At 40.3% G+C, this 14,767-nt stretch overlaps 1 protein-coding gene across 1 annotated transcript in view; it reads right to left on the bottom strand.

The window, feature by feature from the left end:
* Positions 1 to 8,480: 8,480 nt before the first annotated feature.
* The window catches only part of GLB1L3 (galactosidase beta 1 like 3), a 31,874-nt gene continuing 25,587 nt past the window's right edge, over positions 8,481 to 14,767 (bottom strand). Inside the window, exons 14-20 of the mRNA XM_066364608.1 lie at positions 14,119 to 14,259; positions 13,712 to 13,783; positions 13,128 to 13,206; positions 12,586 to 12,673; positions 11,562 to 11,673; positions 8,756 to 8,872; positions 8,481 to 8,613 (exon numbers count right to left, since the gene is read on the bottom strand). Of these exons, the coding sequence (XP_066220705.1) occupies positions 8,548 to 8,613; positions 8,756 to 8,872; positions 11,562 to 11,673; positions 12,586 to 12,673; positions 13,128 to 13,206; positions 13,712 to 13,783; positions 14,119 to 14,259 (675 nt within the window). The 3' untranslated portion in view covers positions 8,481 to 8,547. The remainder of the gene's footprint in view (positions 8,614 to 8,755; positions 8,873 to 11,561; positions 11,674 to 12,585; positions 12,674 to 13,127; positions 13,207 to 13,711; positions 13,784 to 14,118; positions 14,260 to 14,767) is intronic.

Here is a 14,767-nt window from a genome sequence, read left to right as displayed (position 1 = left end):
AAAATTGAAATTGTGCCAAGCATATTCTCTGATCATAAAGCCTTGAAACTAGAATTCAACTGTAAAAAAGAGGGGGAAAAACCCACAAAATTGTGGAAACTAAACAACATACTTCTAAAAAATGACTGGGTCAAAGAAGAAATAAGCGCAGAGATCAAAAGATATATACAGACAAATGAAAATGAAAATACGACATATCAGAATCTCTGGGATGCAGCAAAAGCAGTAATAAGAGGAAAGTTCATATCACTTCAGACCTATATGAACAAACAAGAGAGAGCCGAAGTAAACCACTTAACTTCACACCTTAAGGAACTAGAAAGAGAAGAACAAAGACAACCCAAAACCAGCCGAAGAAAGGAGATATTAAAAATCAGAGCAGAAATAAATGAAATAGAGAACAGAAAAACTATAGAAAAAATCAATAAAACAAGGAGCTGGTTCTTTGAAAAGATCAACAAAATCGACAAACCCTTGGCAAGACTCACCAAGGAAAAAAGGCACAGGACTCAAATAAATAAAATCCAAAATGAAAGAGGAGAGATCACCACAGACATCATAGATATACAAAGAATTATTGTAGAATACTATGAAAAACTATATGCCTCCAAATACAACAATCTAGAAGAAATGGATAAATTTCTAGAACAATACAACCTTCCTAAACTGAGTCATGAAGAAGCAGAAAGCCTAAACAGACCAATCAGCAGGGAGGAAATAGAAAAAACCTACCCAAAAATAAAAGTCCAGGCCCAGATGGTTATACTAGTGAATTCTATCAAACATTCAAAGAAGACTTGGTTCCTATTCTACTCAAAGTCTTCCAAAAAATTGAAGAAGAAGCAATACTTCCAAACACATTTTATGAGGCCAACATAACCCTCATACCAAAACCTGGCAAGGATGGCACAAAAAAAGAAAACTACAGACCAATATCTCTAATGAATACAGATGCTAAAATACTAAACAAAATACTGGCAAATCGAATACAACAACATATTAAAAAAATAATACATCATGATCAAGTGGGATTCATCCCAGAATCTCAAGGATGGTTCAACATACGTAAAACAGTTCATGTAATACACCATATCAACAAAACAAAGAACAAAAACCACATGATCTTATCAATAGATGCAGAAAAGGCTTTCGATAAAATACAACACAATTTTATGTTTAAGACTCTCAACAAAATGGGTATAGAAGGAAAATATCTCAACATGATAAAGGCCATATATGATAAACCATCAGCCAACATCATATTAAATGGCGTAAAACTGAGGACTTTCCACCTTAAATCAGGAACACGACAGGGGTGTCCACTCTCTCCACTCTTATTTAACGTGGTGCTAGAAGTTCTGGCCAGAGCAATCAGATAAGACAAAGAAATAAAAGGCATCCATATCGGAAAAGAAGAAGTAAAAGTATCACTTTTTGCTGATGATATGATCCTATACATCGAAAACCCAAAGGACTCCACAAAAAGATTACTAGAAACAATAAACCAATACAGTAAGGTCGCAGGATACAAAATTAACATACAAAAGTCCATAGCCTTTCTATATGCCAACAATGAAATATTAGAAAACGAACTCAAAAAAATAATCTCCTTCACGATTGCAACAAAAAAAATAAAATACCTAGGAATAAACATAACAAAGAATGTAAAGGACCTATATAAAGAAAACTACAAGGCATTGCTAAGAGAAATAGAAAAAGATACAATGAGATGGAAAAATATTCCTTGTTCTTGGATAGGAAGAATAAATATAATTAAAATGGCCATATTACCCAAAGTAATATATAAATTTAATGCAATTCCCATCAAAATTCCTATGACATTTTTTAAAGAAATGGAACAAAAAATCATCAGATTTATATGGAACTATAAAAAACCCCGGATAGCCAAAGCAATCCTAAGGAAAAAGAATGAAGCTGGGGGCATTACAATACCTGACTTTAAACTATATTATAGGGCCACAATAATCAAAACTGCATGGTATTGGCAGAAAAATAGACACTCAGACCAATGGAACAGAATAGAAAGCCCAGAAATAAAACCACATATATATGGTCAAATAATCTTTGATAAAGGGGCCAACAACACACAATGGAGAAAAGAAAGCCTCTTCAACAAATGGTGTTGGGAAAACTGGAAAGCCACATGCAAAAGAATGAAACTCGACTACAGCCTGTCCCCGTGTACTAAAATTAATTCAAAATGGATCAAAGACCTAAATATAAGATCTGAAACAATAAAGTACATAGAAGAAGACATAGGTACTAAACTCATGGATCTGGGTTTTAAAGAACATTTTATAAACTTGACTCCAATGGCAAGAGAAGTGAAGGCAAAGATAAATGAATGGGACTACATCAGACTAAGAAGTTTTTGCTCAGCAAGAGAAACTGATATCAAAATAAACAGACAGCCAACTAATTGGGAACTGATATTTTCAAACAACAGCTCAGATAAGGGCCTAATATCTAAAATTTACAAAGAACTCATAAAACTCAACAACAAACAAACAAACAATCCAATTAAAAAATGGGAAGAGGACATGAACAGACACTTCTCCCAGGAAGAGATACAAATGGCCAACAGATATATGAAAAGATGCTCAGCTTCATTAGTTATTAGAGAAATGCAAATCAAAACTACAATGAGATACCACCTCACCCCTGTTAGATTAGCTATTATCAACAAGACGGGTAATAACAAATGTTGGAGAGGCTGTGGAGAAAAAGGAACCCTCATACACTGTTGGTGGGAATGTAAAGTAGTACAACCACTATGGAGGAAAGTATGGTGGTTCCTCAAAAAACTGCAAATAGAACTACCTTATGACCCAGCAATCCCTCTACTGGGTATATACCCCAAAACATCAGAATCATTGATACGTAAAGACACATGTAGCCCCATGTTCATAGCAGCACTGTTCACAGTGGCCAAGACATGGAAACAACCAAAAAGCCCTTCAATAGAAGATTGGATAAAGAAGATGTGGCACATATACACTATGGAATACTACTCAGCCATAAGAAATGATGACATTAGATCATTTACAGCAAAATGGTGGGATCTTGATAACATTATACGGAGTGAAATAAGTAAATCAGAAAAAAACAAGAACTACATGATTCCACACATTGGTGGAACATAAAAACGAGACTAAGAGACATGGACAAGAGTGTGGTGGTTACCAGGGGTGGGGTGAGGGAGGATGCAGGAGGGAGGGAGGGAGAGAGTTAGGGGGAGGGGGAGGGGCACAGAGAAAACTAGATAGAGGGTGACGGAGGACAATCTGACTCTGGGCGAGGGGTATGCAACATAATTTAATGACAAGATAACCTAGACATGTTTTCTTTGAATATATGTACCCTGAATTATTAATGTCATCCCATTAACATTAATAAAAATTTATAAAAAAAAAAAGGAAAGTTGGAAGTCTCAGAAAAATTTGACCTTGGAAAAAGGAAAAGGAAAGGAGATTCACATTAAGATAGGTAGTGACTGCAGACAGCCTCAAAGGATTTCTGGGAGTAATGGAAATTCTTTCCTTTTTTTTTTTTTTTTTTTTTTTTTTTTTTTTTAGGTGAGAGGAGGGGAAATAGGCAGACCTCCCCATACACCCTGGCCGGGATCCACCTGGCAACCCCTGTCTGGGACCGATGCTCAAATCAACTGAGGTATCTTTGGCACCTGAGGCTGATGTGCCCCACTGGAGCTTTTCTCAGCACTTAGGGCTGACACTTGAACCAAACAAGCCACTGGCTGCGGGAGGGAAAGAGGAAGAGAGAGAGAGAGAGAATGAGGAGGGGGAGGAGTGGAGAAGCAGATGGTAGCTTTTTCTGTGTGCCTTGACCATGAATCGAACCCAGGATGTCTACACACCAGGCTGACACTTTATCTACTGAACCACTAGCAAGGGCTGATAGAAATCCTTTAAAACCAGATTATAGTGATAACTGCACAAATCTATAAATTTACTAATTTTTTTAAAAAAAATAGGTAGTGAGTGTTAAAGACTCTTTCATAGCCAAAGCTTTTTTTTTAAAGATATTATTTATTGATTTTACAGATAGAGGAGAGGTGGAGGGAGCAAGAAGTATAGTTGCTTTACTTTAGTTGTTCTTGTTGCTTGCCATATGTGCCTTGACCAAGCAAGCCCAGGGTTTTGAACCAGCGACCTCAGTATTATAGGTTGACAGTCTATCCACTGTGCCACCACAGGTGAGACAGCAAAAGGTTTTTTTTTTAAAAAAAGATTTATTACGCCATTGCTAGCAAGTAAAAAATAAAAATTAAAAAATTAAAACAGGTGCTGTGAATTCGAACCACCAGCGGCAGGGGTATGTGAATGAAAAAAAGTGCGCCATGGAAAGTAACATCACAGGAGATCTGATCATAAACATCTAACTGGGAATGCTAAACACTATTGTAGGTGCTTGGGTACATCAGTGGACAAAACAGACAAAGATCCCTTTGAAACTTATCTTCTACCTGCAGGCATAAAACAACAGAAATTAAACAACTGTATAATTTGTAGAGTGTGTTTAAAGATGATAAATTCTATAGCAAAAAGAGATTAAATAAAAGGAGGAAGGGGAGTGTGGTGGGAAGGGACATACGTGGAAGAGGTCTTACTGAGATGTTAACTGAACAAAGATCAGAAAGAAGTGGGAGTTAGCCAGGCATGCTGATATCTGGAGGAAGGGCTCTTCAAGCAGAGAGAACCTCTAGTGCAGAGGCAGTCAGGCAGGGTCATCACATTATGTTCCAGGAACTGCAAGGATATCAGTGTGGGAAGAGACAGGGAGGGCAAGAACTGCAGGAGATGGGGTCAGAGAAATACAGCAGCTTGATCATGTAGGGCCTTTCAGAGCAGGGCTTTGGCCTGGATGAATGCAGCACCATTGCAGGCTTATGACATGACATCAATCATGCTTTAAAAGACCACTCTGGCTACTGAGTTGAGAATCACCAGGAGTGGCCTGAGTTGAGAATCACCAGGAGTGTCCAAGTGTAGAAGAAAGTTGACCAGTTACGAGGCTACTACAATAATCCATATGAGACCACATGAGAGATGATGTCTCAGACAAGGGTGGTAACAACAGAGGTGGTGAGAAGGATGGAATTCTAGAAATATTTTGAAAGCAGAGACAAGAGGATTATTGTGATTCCTGGACTATTTGTGGGATGAGAGAAATAAAGAGGATTAAAGAATGATACCAACATGTTGGGCCTGAGAAACTGAAAGAACTGAATTTGCCTTCACCTGAGATGAAGAAGGCTGTGAGCAATGGTTGGGAGGGGAATATCAGAAGCTCAGGATGGGTTTGAGTTTCAGATATCTTCGAGACTTTCAAGTAGAGATATCACATAAGCTGTTAAATACACAAGCCAGAAGTCGGGAGAGAGGTCTGGGATGGATATATAAATGTAGGAGTTGACAGGGAGTTGGTATCTAATGGCTTGAGCCTGGATGAGAGCACCAATGAAGTAAGTGAGGACAGAGAAAGAGAACCAAGGATGAGCCCTGGGGCACCCGATATTGAGAAGAGAGGAGGAATGAGCAAATATGGACGAGAAAGAATAGCCAGTGAGGCAGGAAGAAAACAGAAAGGAAAATGTCCTGAATGCCAAGGGACAAAAGTTACTGAGGAGGAAGGAGTGATGAAATGCATTGTATGCTCACAGGTTAAGGAAAGACTGAGAATGAACCAATGGGTTTAGTCCATGAACGTTTTGGATGACTATGATGCATGCAACTTGAGTTGAGTTGGGAAGTAGGGCTTGGGAACCTAACTGGAATGGGCTTAGAAAGAGTGAAAAGGAATCTAAGAGTGAATATAGATAACTCATTCAAGGATATTTTCTGGAAAGGGGAATAAATAAATGAGACAGTAGCTGGTAGCTATTGACTCTGAATCATTTTTTAAATTTTTTATTTATTGGTTCTTTTAAAGAGAGAAGCAAGGAGAGAAACATTGACTTGTTGTTCCACTTATTTATGCATTCATTGATTGATTCTTATATGTGTCCTGACCAGGGATCGAACCCACAACCTTGGTGTAGTGACATGATGGTCTAGTCTAACCAATTGAGCTACCCTGCCAGGGTTTCATTTTATTTTAGATGGGAGAAACTACAGCATGCTTGCATGCTAGTAGTGATCATGATAAAAACAGTGAAAGTTAGTGACGTAGTAAAGACCTTGGAGAATTTCTGGAGTCATATCCTTGAGCAGGTGAAGTGGACAAGGACTGGTGACCAAGTGGACAGGCTTTAGGTGTGAGTAGATGGATCATTTAGCATCACCGCATTCTTGGTGATAAAGCGATCACTTAGGTTAATTTCAAATACAAACAGTGCTAACTCTATCAGAAATGAAAATGAGGCTTATCATTTAAATTTGTTCTTAATATCTGAATATTCACTTTCAAATGTAGGTATACATTTGAGATGTAACATGAAGCAAAATAGTACTTCTTTTTTTTTTCTAAAGAGAGACAGGAAGGGAGAAAGAGGCAGAAGAGAGAAATGAGAAGCATCAATCAACTGGTAGTTGCTTCATTTCAGTTGTCCATCAATTGCCTCTCATATGTGCCTTGACCGGGGGGCTCCAGCTGAGCAAGTGACCCCTTGCTCAAGCCAGCAACCTTGGGCTCAAGGCAGTGACCTTGGGATCATGTTGATAATCCCTCACGCAAGCCGGTGAGCACATACTCAAGCTGGCAAACTGGCAAGCTCGCGCTCAAACCAAGGAGCCTGCATTCTAGCCAGCGACCTTGGGGTTTTGAACTGAGGCCTTCAGTATCCAGCTTGATGCTCTATCCACTGCTCCACACAGGTTAGGTTGACAGAACATCCTTTCTCAACTGGGGCTCCCTGAGAGATTTAAGCTGCAATGTCCTTAGACATCCACGGTGTGTAATGAATTAACTTCCCTAATGTGCAGCTAGACTGATACATAAGAAACTAATCCCTGAAAACATTTTCTGTAAACCTTAATTCTCTTACGGAACTCAGTTAAGAAAGGCTGCTCCAGAATTTCCTTTGGTGTGTGGATCTTCTAACAATAAAATCTCTTGGCCTTTTGTTTGTCTGAAAGGTATTTTGTTTTCTTGTGTTTTGTTTTTCTTGAAAGGCACTTTTACTGGGTAAGGGTTTCTAAGCTGTGAGCATTTTTCTCTAAGCACATGGAAGGATAACTTCTGGACAGTATGCCAGCATCCATATTTGGAAAAGACTGAGCTAGGTAAGGAGCTGGGGTATAATAACAAAGGAAGAGGCAGGAATCAGAAAGACATATATTCAAACACCTCTTTAAACTTTATTTTTCTTTTCATCTATAAAATAGGTATGCTGCATGGTTAAGTTTAGAAATGATATATATATTGCATCTGAAATGTAATACATTCTCATAATCTTCATGATTATTACTTCTGGTTTTCTTTATTAGTCTATTGTTTACCTGTAGATTTCAGGGGGTTGAGTCTAGAGCCGTGGAGAGTAAACTTTTATGTAGGCATTGTATAGATACATGATAGAATTCTCACTCAGTAAATCAGTCACTCAGATTAGTGGGAGAGAGAATAAACTGACTCCTTTGTTTTCCCAGACAGGAAGGTTTCTTCCTCCCTTGGGACACTTTCTGGAAGCTTTTAGGCACTATTTCTAACAAGGTCATAGCATTTGGTTAGAGTGTATAGGTTTGAATTAGGGCCAAATGTTATACTTTGATCATAAGAATGTGATTAATAATTTTCAAAGGTGTCATTTGAAAAAATTGGTTGGGTTCTTCATGCATATGTATCTCATCTCACTAATGTCTGCCCATTATCAGGGGGAGCCTTGACTATACCCAGCTAGCTGAGGAGTGATAAGACACAGAGCGTGCAATGTCAGGTTTTGCTGTGACACAAGTAGGAACCAAACAACCAAATTTCTGTTCCTTCTCTGACTGGATGTGATGCACCTGGTCACCTTGGAGACACACAGGCTGCAGGGAAATTCCTGAAGACATTGTTCACTCTCCCCTGCATTCACCCCTCCCACAGACACATGTGTGCTGCACACACACACACACACACACACACACACACACACGCCAGGAAGCGGCCAGTCAGCATATATATACACAATACTTTGGCATATAGAGAGAACAGTAACTCTCTCTTAGGCCAGAGACCCCTCACTTCCTCCCCACTGAGTATGAAGAAGCAGAAATAAAACTTGTCTTTATTTTATTCATATCTGCCGAAAGGCACATTTAATTAGAGAACAAGAACCTACTGAGGATTAAGCTTTAACTAGATAAATCAGTCACTGAAGATTTGAAGACATTTTAAAGCCCCAAAATAGGTATCATGTGGGTATACTACAATATGCATAATAAAATTTCTTTATTGAACGTTATTTTCACATATTTGCTATCGCAGACAAAAGTGTGTTTCATATTCTAGGCATAAATCTTCCTCTTGAGAAACTGCTTGTAGGTGAATTCCAACAATCCACAAAATATTATATGTTATAGCACAGTCTTAAAGCATCGGTACATTTGTAGTTTGCATGTATGAACCACTCTTGCTTCTTTCAAACAGGATGATCTAGGAAGAAAAGAAAGGCTAACAGTAAGAAAGGGTAAGCTTATTCAATACAGGATGAGAAAGACACTGCAATGTGCATTCTGGGTGACAGAGGCAGATCTGAACATTTATGAGACATGAAGGCAGGATGGCGGTGACTCACCTCATTGTCTCCTGGATGAAGCCAGGCACCAGGAATGTAAAGTGTTTCCTGTGGTCCGATATACCAATATCGTCCAAGGTTATGTCCATTGATGAACACAAATCCATAATTCCAGTCCTGGAAGGGATGGAGGCTTGAGACATGGGAACATATTTACACTGGCAATGTGAAATCTAAGGCACTTGAGGAGTGAAAGCAAGACTTATCAAGAAGAAAGAAATGTTACTACAACTTAAAGACAATATAGGCCCTGGCCAGTTGGTTCAGCGGTAGAGCGTCGGCCTGGCGTGCAGGGGACCCGGGTTCGATTCCCAGCCAGGGCACATAGGAGAAGCGCCCATTTGCTTCTCCACCCCCCCTTCCTCTCTGTCTCTCTCTTCCCCTCCCACAGCCAAGGCTCCATTGGAGCAAAGATGGCCCGGGGGCTGGGGATGGCTCCTTGGCCTCTGCCCCAGGCGCTAGAGTGGCTCTGGTCGCGGCAGAGCGACGCCCCGGAGGGGCAGAGCATCGCCCCTGGTGGGCAGAGCGTTGCCCCTGGTGGGCATGCCGGGTGGATCCCGGTCGGGCACATGCGGGAGTCTGTCTGACTGTCTCTCCCCGTTTCCAGCTTCAGAAAAATACAAAAAAAAAAAAAAGACAATATAATTGAAAATTTATATAAAATGAAAAAAATCCTTAAAAATATTTTTTATCTAAACTAATTTTTATAGAAACAGACAATCTGAAGAGTACTTTAATCTTGAAGAAATTTAATTCATACTAACAAACTGTCCCACAAAGAAAATGTTGGTCCTAATGAAATTTACCAAATACTTTTTAAATAACACCAGTCTTACACAAATTCTACTTCCCAAATAATTTGTGATCGCATTTGTTGGGTTTTGGTGACAAAACCCAACAAAGATATCTCAGTCATGAATATAACCAGAAAAGTAGGCTTATTATTTATAAGAGCCAAATACTTGGAATAATACAAATGGCTATCAACAGTAGAATGGTTAAATAAAATATGGTATGCTTATAAAATGGAATTCTATACAGCTATGAAAATAAACATCACTAAGTGGTTGAATCTACAAACAATGTTGAACAAAAGAAGCATATAAAAAAAGATGACATGCATGACTTCAATTTATAAGAAGTCAAAAGAGGAGGCCCTGGCCAGTTGGCTCAGTGATCGAGTGTCAGCCTGGCATGTAGATGTCCCAGGTTCGATTCCTGGTCAGAGCACACAGGAGAAGTGACCATCTGCTTCTCCACCCTCCTCCTCCCCTTCTCTCTCTCTCTCTTTCTTCTCCTCCCACAGTCATGGCTCGATTGATTTAAACACATCGGTCCCAGGCACTGAGGATAGCTCCATGGAGCCTTCGCCTCAGGTGCTAAAAATAGCTCAGCTGTGAGCATGGCTCCAGATGGGCAGAGCATTGGCCCCAGACAAGGGTCGCTGGGTGGATCCCAGTCGGAGCACATGCGGGAGTCTGTCTCTCTATCTCCCCTCTTCTCACTTGGAAAAGAAGAAAAAGAAAAGAGGAAACACTGAATTAGAATGTTAGAAGATAATGGTTTTATTTTAGGGAGAAAAGGAGGCAATCATTGGGAGGGCTGTTGACAATATTTTTTTAACTCAATGATAATTATTTGGTGTTCACTTTGGGATCATTTTTATATTTCTTATATTTTTTATTTATTGATTTCTGAAAGAGGAAAAGAGAGAGAGAAAAAAACAGAAACATCATTCTATTTCTGTATGTGCCCTGACTGGGGATCAAACTGGGAACATCTGTGTATCGGGACAATGCTCTAACCAACTGACCTAACCAGACACTTGGTGATAATTTATTGAACACTACATTTATCTTTTGTATATTTAATGTTATCTATGTGTGTTTATACATAAAAAGATACATGAGGTAAAAATTAACACCCTCCCCAAAGAACAGTAATTTGCAGATTATAATTGATGGAATGCAAGAAGTAACTGTCCATTTTGGCAAAGGGATACATGAAATCACAATACTGGCAGTTCTTAGCTCAGAGAAATAGTGATGAGAATGTGGGTGAGTTTGGGAGAACTTCTACCATTTGTCCACTGCATGCTGTTATCTGAGTTTTTTCATTGTGCTTTGATGTATTAATTTTTTCATCACTAAAAATTTTAATATGGATCAGAAGATGATCAGATGTTACACTATGAGAAACAATATTTGGAAATTACAAGGAAAGTGGTTTATAAGAGACAAGTTTTAGTGAAATTTCAAAAGTTCCCCCAAGAGGTAGGGTTTTTCTTCAATTGCAGTTTACATTCAATGTTATCCTGTATTGGTTTTGGGTGTACAGCATAGTGGTTAGACAATCATATATAATACTTTACAAGTGTTTCCCTCTGATATTTCCAATGCCCACCTGGCTCTGTACATAGTTATCACAGTATTATAGCCTATAGTCCCTCTGTTGTACTTTACATCCCCATGACTATTCTGTAATTACCAATTTGAGCTTTTTAATCCCTTCACCTTTTTCACTCAACCCCTAACCCCCCACCCCTTGGGCAAATTTTTGAACAATAATACATTATTGGAAAGATTGAGAGATATTGGAAGGTTTGGTTGGAAGTGAGGAAGAAAGGGAAGTAGTTTTCCCAGAAACACTCAGTCTTTGCTTCAAGACTCTTTTAAGTAAAAAAAAAAAAAAAAAATAGTTGTAACAAAAGAAAAACAAACAAGCAAAAATAAATTTTAAAATTAAAAAAAAAGAAAAGAAAGAATAGGTGTTTGAGATACCAGAGCAGAAGTGGGCACTCACTTACCAGTAGTCTCAGGAAGGTGTCCTTAGGAGAAGAGCCAGCCTTCAAGGTACTGAGGTAGAAGGCAGGGCCCAGGTAGCTAGCTGGGACAGGCCTCCAGGTGGCAGAGCGGAGCCTGGGAAAAGGGCCAAGCTTTGAGGGAGAGGAAAGCCCTTTCCTAATTCTAGTCCCAATATTGACCCCAGATTTCCCATCCAGAGACTAAGATTCTGTCTCAGTGGGACATATCATATTCTAGTGGGACTAGAAGCATTACAATTAGAACCAGGACCCTGACCAGGCAGTGATGCAGTGGATAGAGCATTGGTCTGGGATGCTGGGGACCCAGATTCGAAACTCCAAGGTTGCTGGCTTGAACGCAGCCTCATCAGCTTGAGTGCTGGGTCGCTGGCTTAAGCGTGGGATCATAGATATGACCCTATGGTTGCTGGCTTGAGTTCAAAGGTCAAAAGTTTAAAGCCCAAGGTTGCTGGCTTGAGCAAGGGGTTTCTTACTCTGCTGGAGCGCCCAGTCAAGGCACACATGAGAAAGCAATCAATGAACAACTAAGGTGCCACAAGGAAGAACTGATGCTTCTCATCTCCCTTCCTGTCTGTCCATGCCTGTCCCTTCTCTCTCTCTCTCTCTCTCACTCACTAAAAAAAAAAAAAAAAAAAAAAAAAAAAAAATTAGAACTAGGAGCCCTGGCAGGGTGGTTTAGTGAGTAGAGCATCATCCAGGCCCAAGATCACAGGTTTGATCCCAGGTTCGGCCACATGTGAGAAGCAATCAATTAGTGCACAATTAAATGGAACATGAGTTGATTCTTCTCTCTCTTTTTCCCTTTCCCACCCCCTTCTCAAATCAATGGGGGAAAAAAAATTTTTTTAACTAGAACCAGAAGACCGGTTCTAGGATTCCAGTCTTGATTCTGAAGTGTAGTCCTGAGTAAATCACTTCAGTTCTCTGAATCTGCAAAGTGAAGAGTTTGAAATCCTGTAGTTCTCTGCTCCTTCCCAGTGTCTACTGAGAGTAAGTGGGAACACACCTCTCAAAGAAGCTCACTTTCATGTCCACAGAGTAGATAGTGAAGCCCTCCAGGGGAATGTCATCGATGGTAACAGATCCAATTAATCCTGCAGACGGGAGGCAGGGAAGAGAATACGGTTAGGCACCGGATATTCTCAGTGTCTGAGACAAACAAGTGCCAACTGCATACACCTGTGACAAGGTTCAGCCATGAGGGCAAACTGTCTGACTGGCTATGACTGAAGGTTTCTTGTATGTTCTCATACTATCGAGGAAGTTCCCCACTTAATATCAGGATGCTTCCTGAAATTCCCAAAGGGAGCCTGAGCCCTGTTCTAAGTCAAGCCAGCACCTGATATAACTGTTCTACTTTCCAACACTGGAGAAGGAAGGAGGCAGGCCAACAAACAAGAGAGGAGTTTGTATCTTTGGTCCTAGAACCTAGGTCTCCCACTGCCTAAGTGGCTTATTTTTTCCTCCCAGCTCCAATATAGCCCCCGTCTCAGGGTCCTAGTAACCACGAAGAGAGATTACAACCTGTTTCTCAGGCCTAGAGCCCACCTTTTCGCTCGCCTTGAATTTTCCATGAAAAATTTACTCGTCCTTGATTCTCTACCAGGATCCTTAGGAGTTGACATTCCTGTTTGGGATAGACCAGTTCACGGAAATGACACAGTTGCAGAGAGTTTTTACCCTAGAATCCATTCTTTCCTCTGAGTCCCAGATAGAAAGACAAGCAAATGGGAGACAAGGGAGCTCCGGAGCTCAGTGGTCCGCCCTCTCTTAAGGAATAGGAATAGGAGTCTCTCCTTTCTTCCACTGGTCTGCCTTAGGAAAAGCAGAGAGACTCATCTGTGCCTTTGATAGAGACCCAACCAGTAGCTGACAGTTGACTTGGGGCTCAATGGGAAAATTCCATTCACACTGATGATCACATATATCTGATCTGGACCTGATGAATCTGAGCCTGGGAGGTGCAGTAATGCTTATTGCTCTAGACAAACACTTCCCGCCGGGACCCTATGTGAGAAGTAATGCCAAAGGGCCGTGGTAGAGAGAAGAGACAGTCTATGTCAGAACAGGTTGTGTTTGCATTTATTTGAGTTGGAGGTCTAGGGCAGCATCTAGATTCTTGAATTACATACCTCATCTATAGAAACATTCACGTTCTCATAACCATAACCCAGAATTCCTATAAGCGTCTCATTCAAAAACACCTGTAAAGAAAGAGCTGGTGTCAGACTGGTAGGCCCACTGAAGAAAGGGAGAAGAGAGGCTCTAGTTTAGGCAGGAGATTATTATAAAGGAAGGGACTGACCATGGTGCTCACTGATGGCTAGAAGCTGATAGGGAGGCCCCAACAGACTTGGGTTGTGATAAAGCAGAAAGCAAGCCTTTTTGGTTTGATTTTGTATTCCCAATGCCTCACACATAGTAGGTGCCCAAAAATACTATCAAACAGTAAAGTTGACCAGTGACTGACTACCCTCCCCAAGAGCAGAGCTGAGCTAACTGTTCTGCTTACCTCCACAGACAGCCTGCTGACCCCTACCTGTGCTATATCGTGAACCTTAGCATTGAGCAGACCTCCAGAGCAGATGTAAGTCTCATAAAGGACAAATCCATAGGACTGACCACTTCCATTGTTTATGGGAAGATTCTCCATGTTGACTGGCTGATCAGTTATGACAGGCTGGAAGAGAGACATGGCAGAAACCACACCAGCGTGATGAGAAGTCAGGATCCTTCTTCCTATGACCTGCCTTTTTTTGTGTGTTTTTTTTTGTTATACCTCCGAATGATCCCCAAGGGTTCTATGGATGAAAAATACTAAACTGATGCTATGTGATGATGCCTGCTGCTTGACACCTTCACTGGCCAGAAAACTTAGGGGGTGGCATGGTAGAGGGAAAACTGCAATCATGAGAACTAACAGAGTAAATAAGTTGTGTTCTAACATAACTGAAGTTGAGTCAAGAATTACACACTAAACAAACATCTGTGTAGCATCCACAACGTGTCAGGCAATTCTTTTCATCTAAAATGGTGATAGAAAAGGTAAATTCAATATGAATTCAAGGGCTGACATTTTTCAAACAATGTCCATCTTTTCTTCAAACTAGGACAGGTAGTCTAATTTTAAATGGAGAGCAGGGACCTGTCAAGGTTCAGTGATTTGCCCTCATGGATGGTGAGGTAGA

The sequence above is a fragment of the Saccopteryx leptura genome, chromosome 2 (genome assembly GCF_036850995.1).
Source record: "Saccopteryx leptura isolate mSacLep1 chromosome 2, mSacLep1_pri_phased_curated, whole genome shotgun sequence".
NCBI lineage: Eukaryota > Metazoa > Chordata > Mammalia > Chiroptera > Emballonuridae > Saccopteryx > Saccopteryx leptura.
The sequence above is the reverse complement of the archived record's forward strand: the minus strand, read 5'-3'. Positions and strand labels throughout refer to the sequence as shown.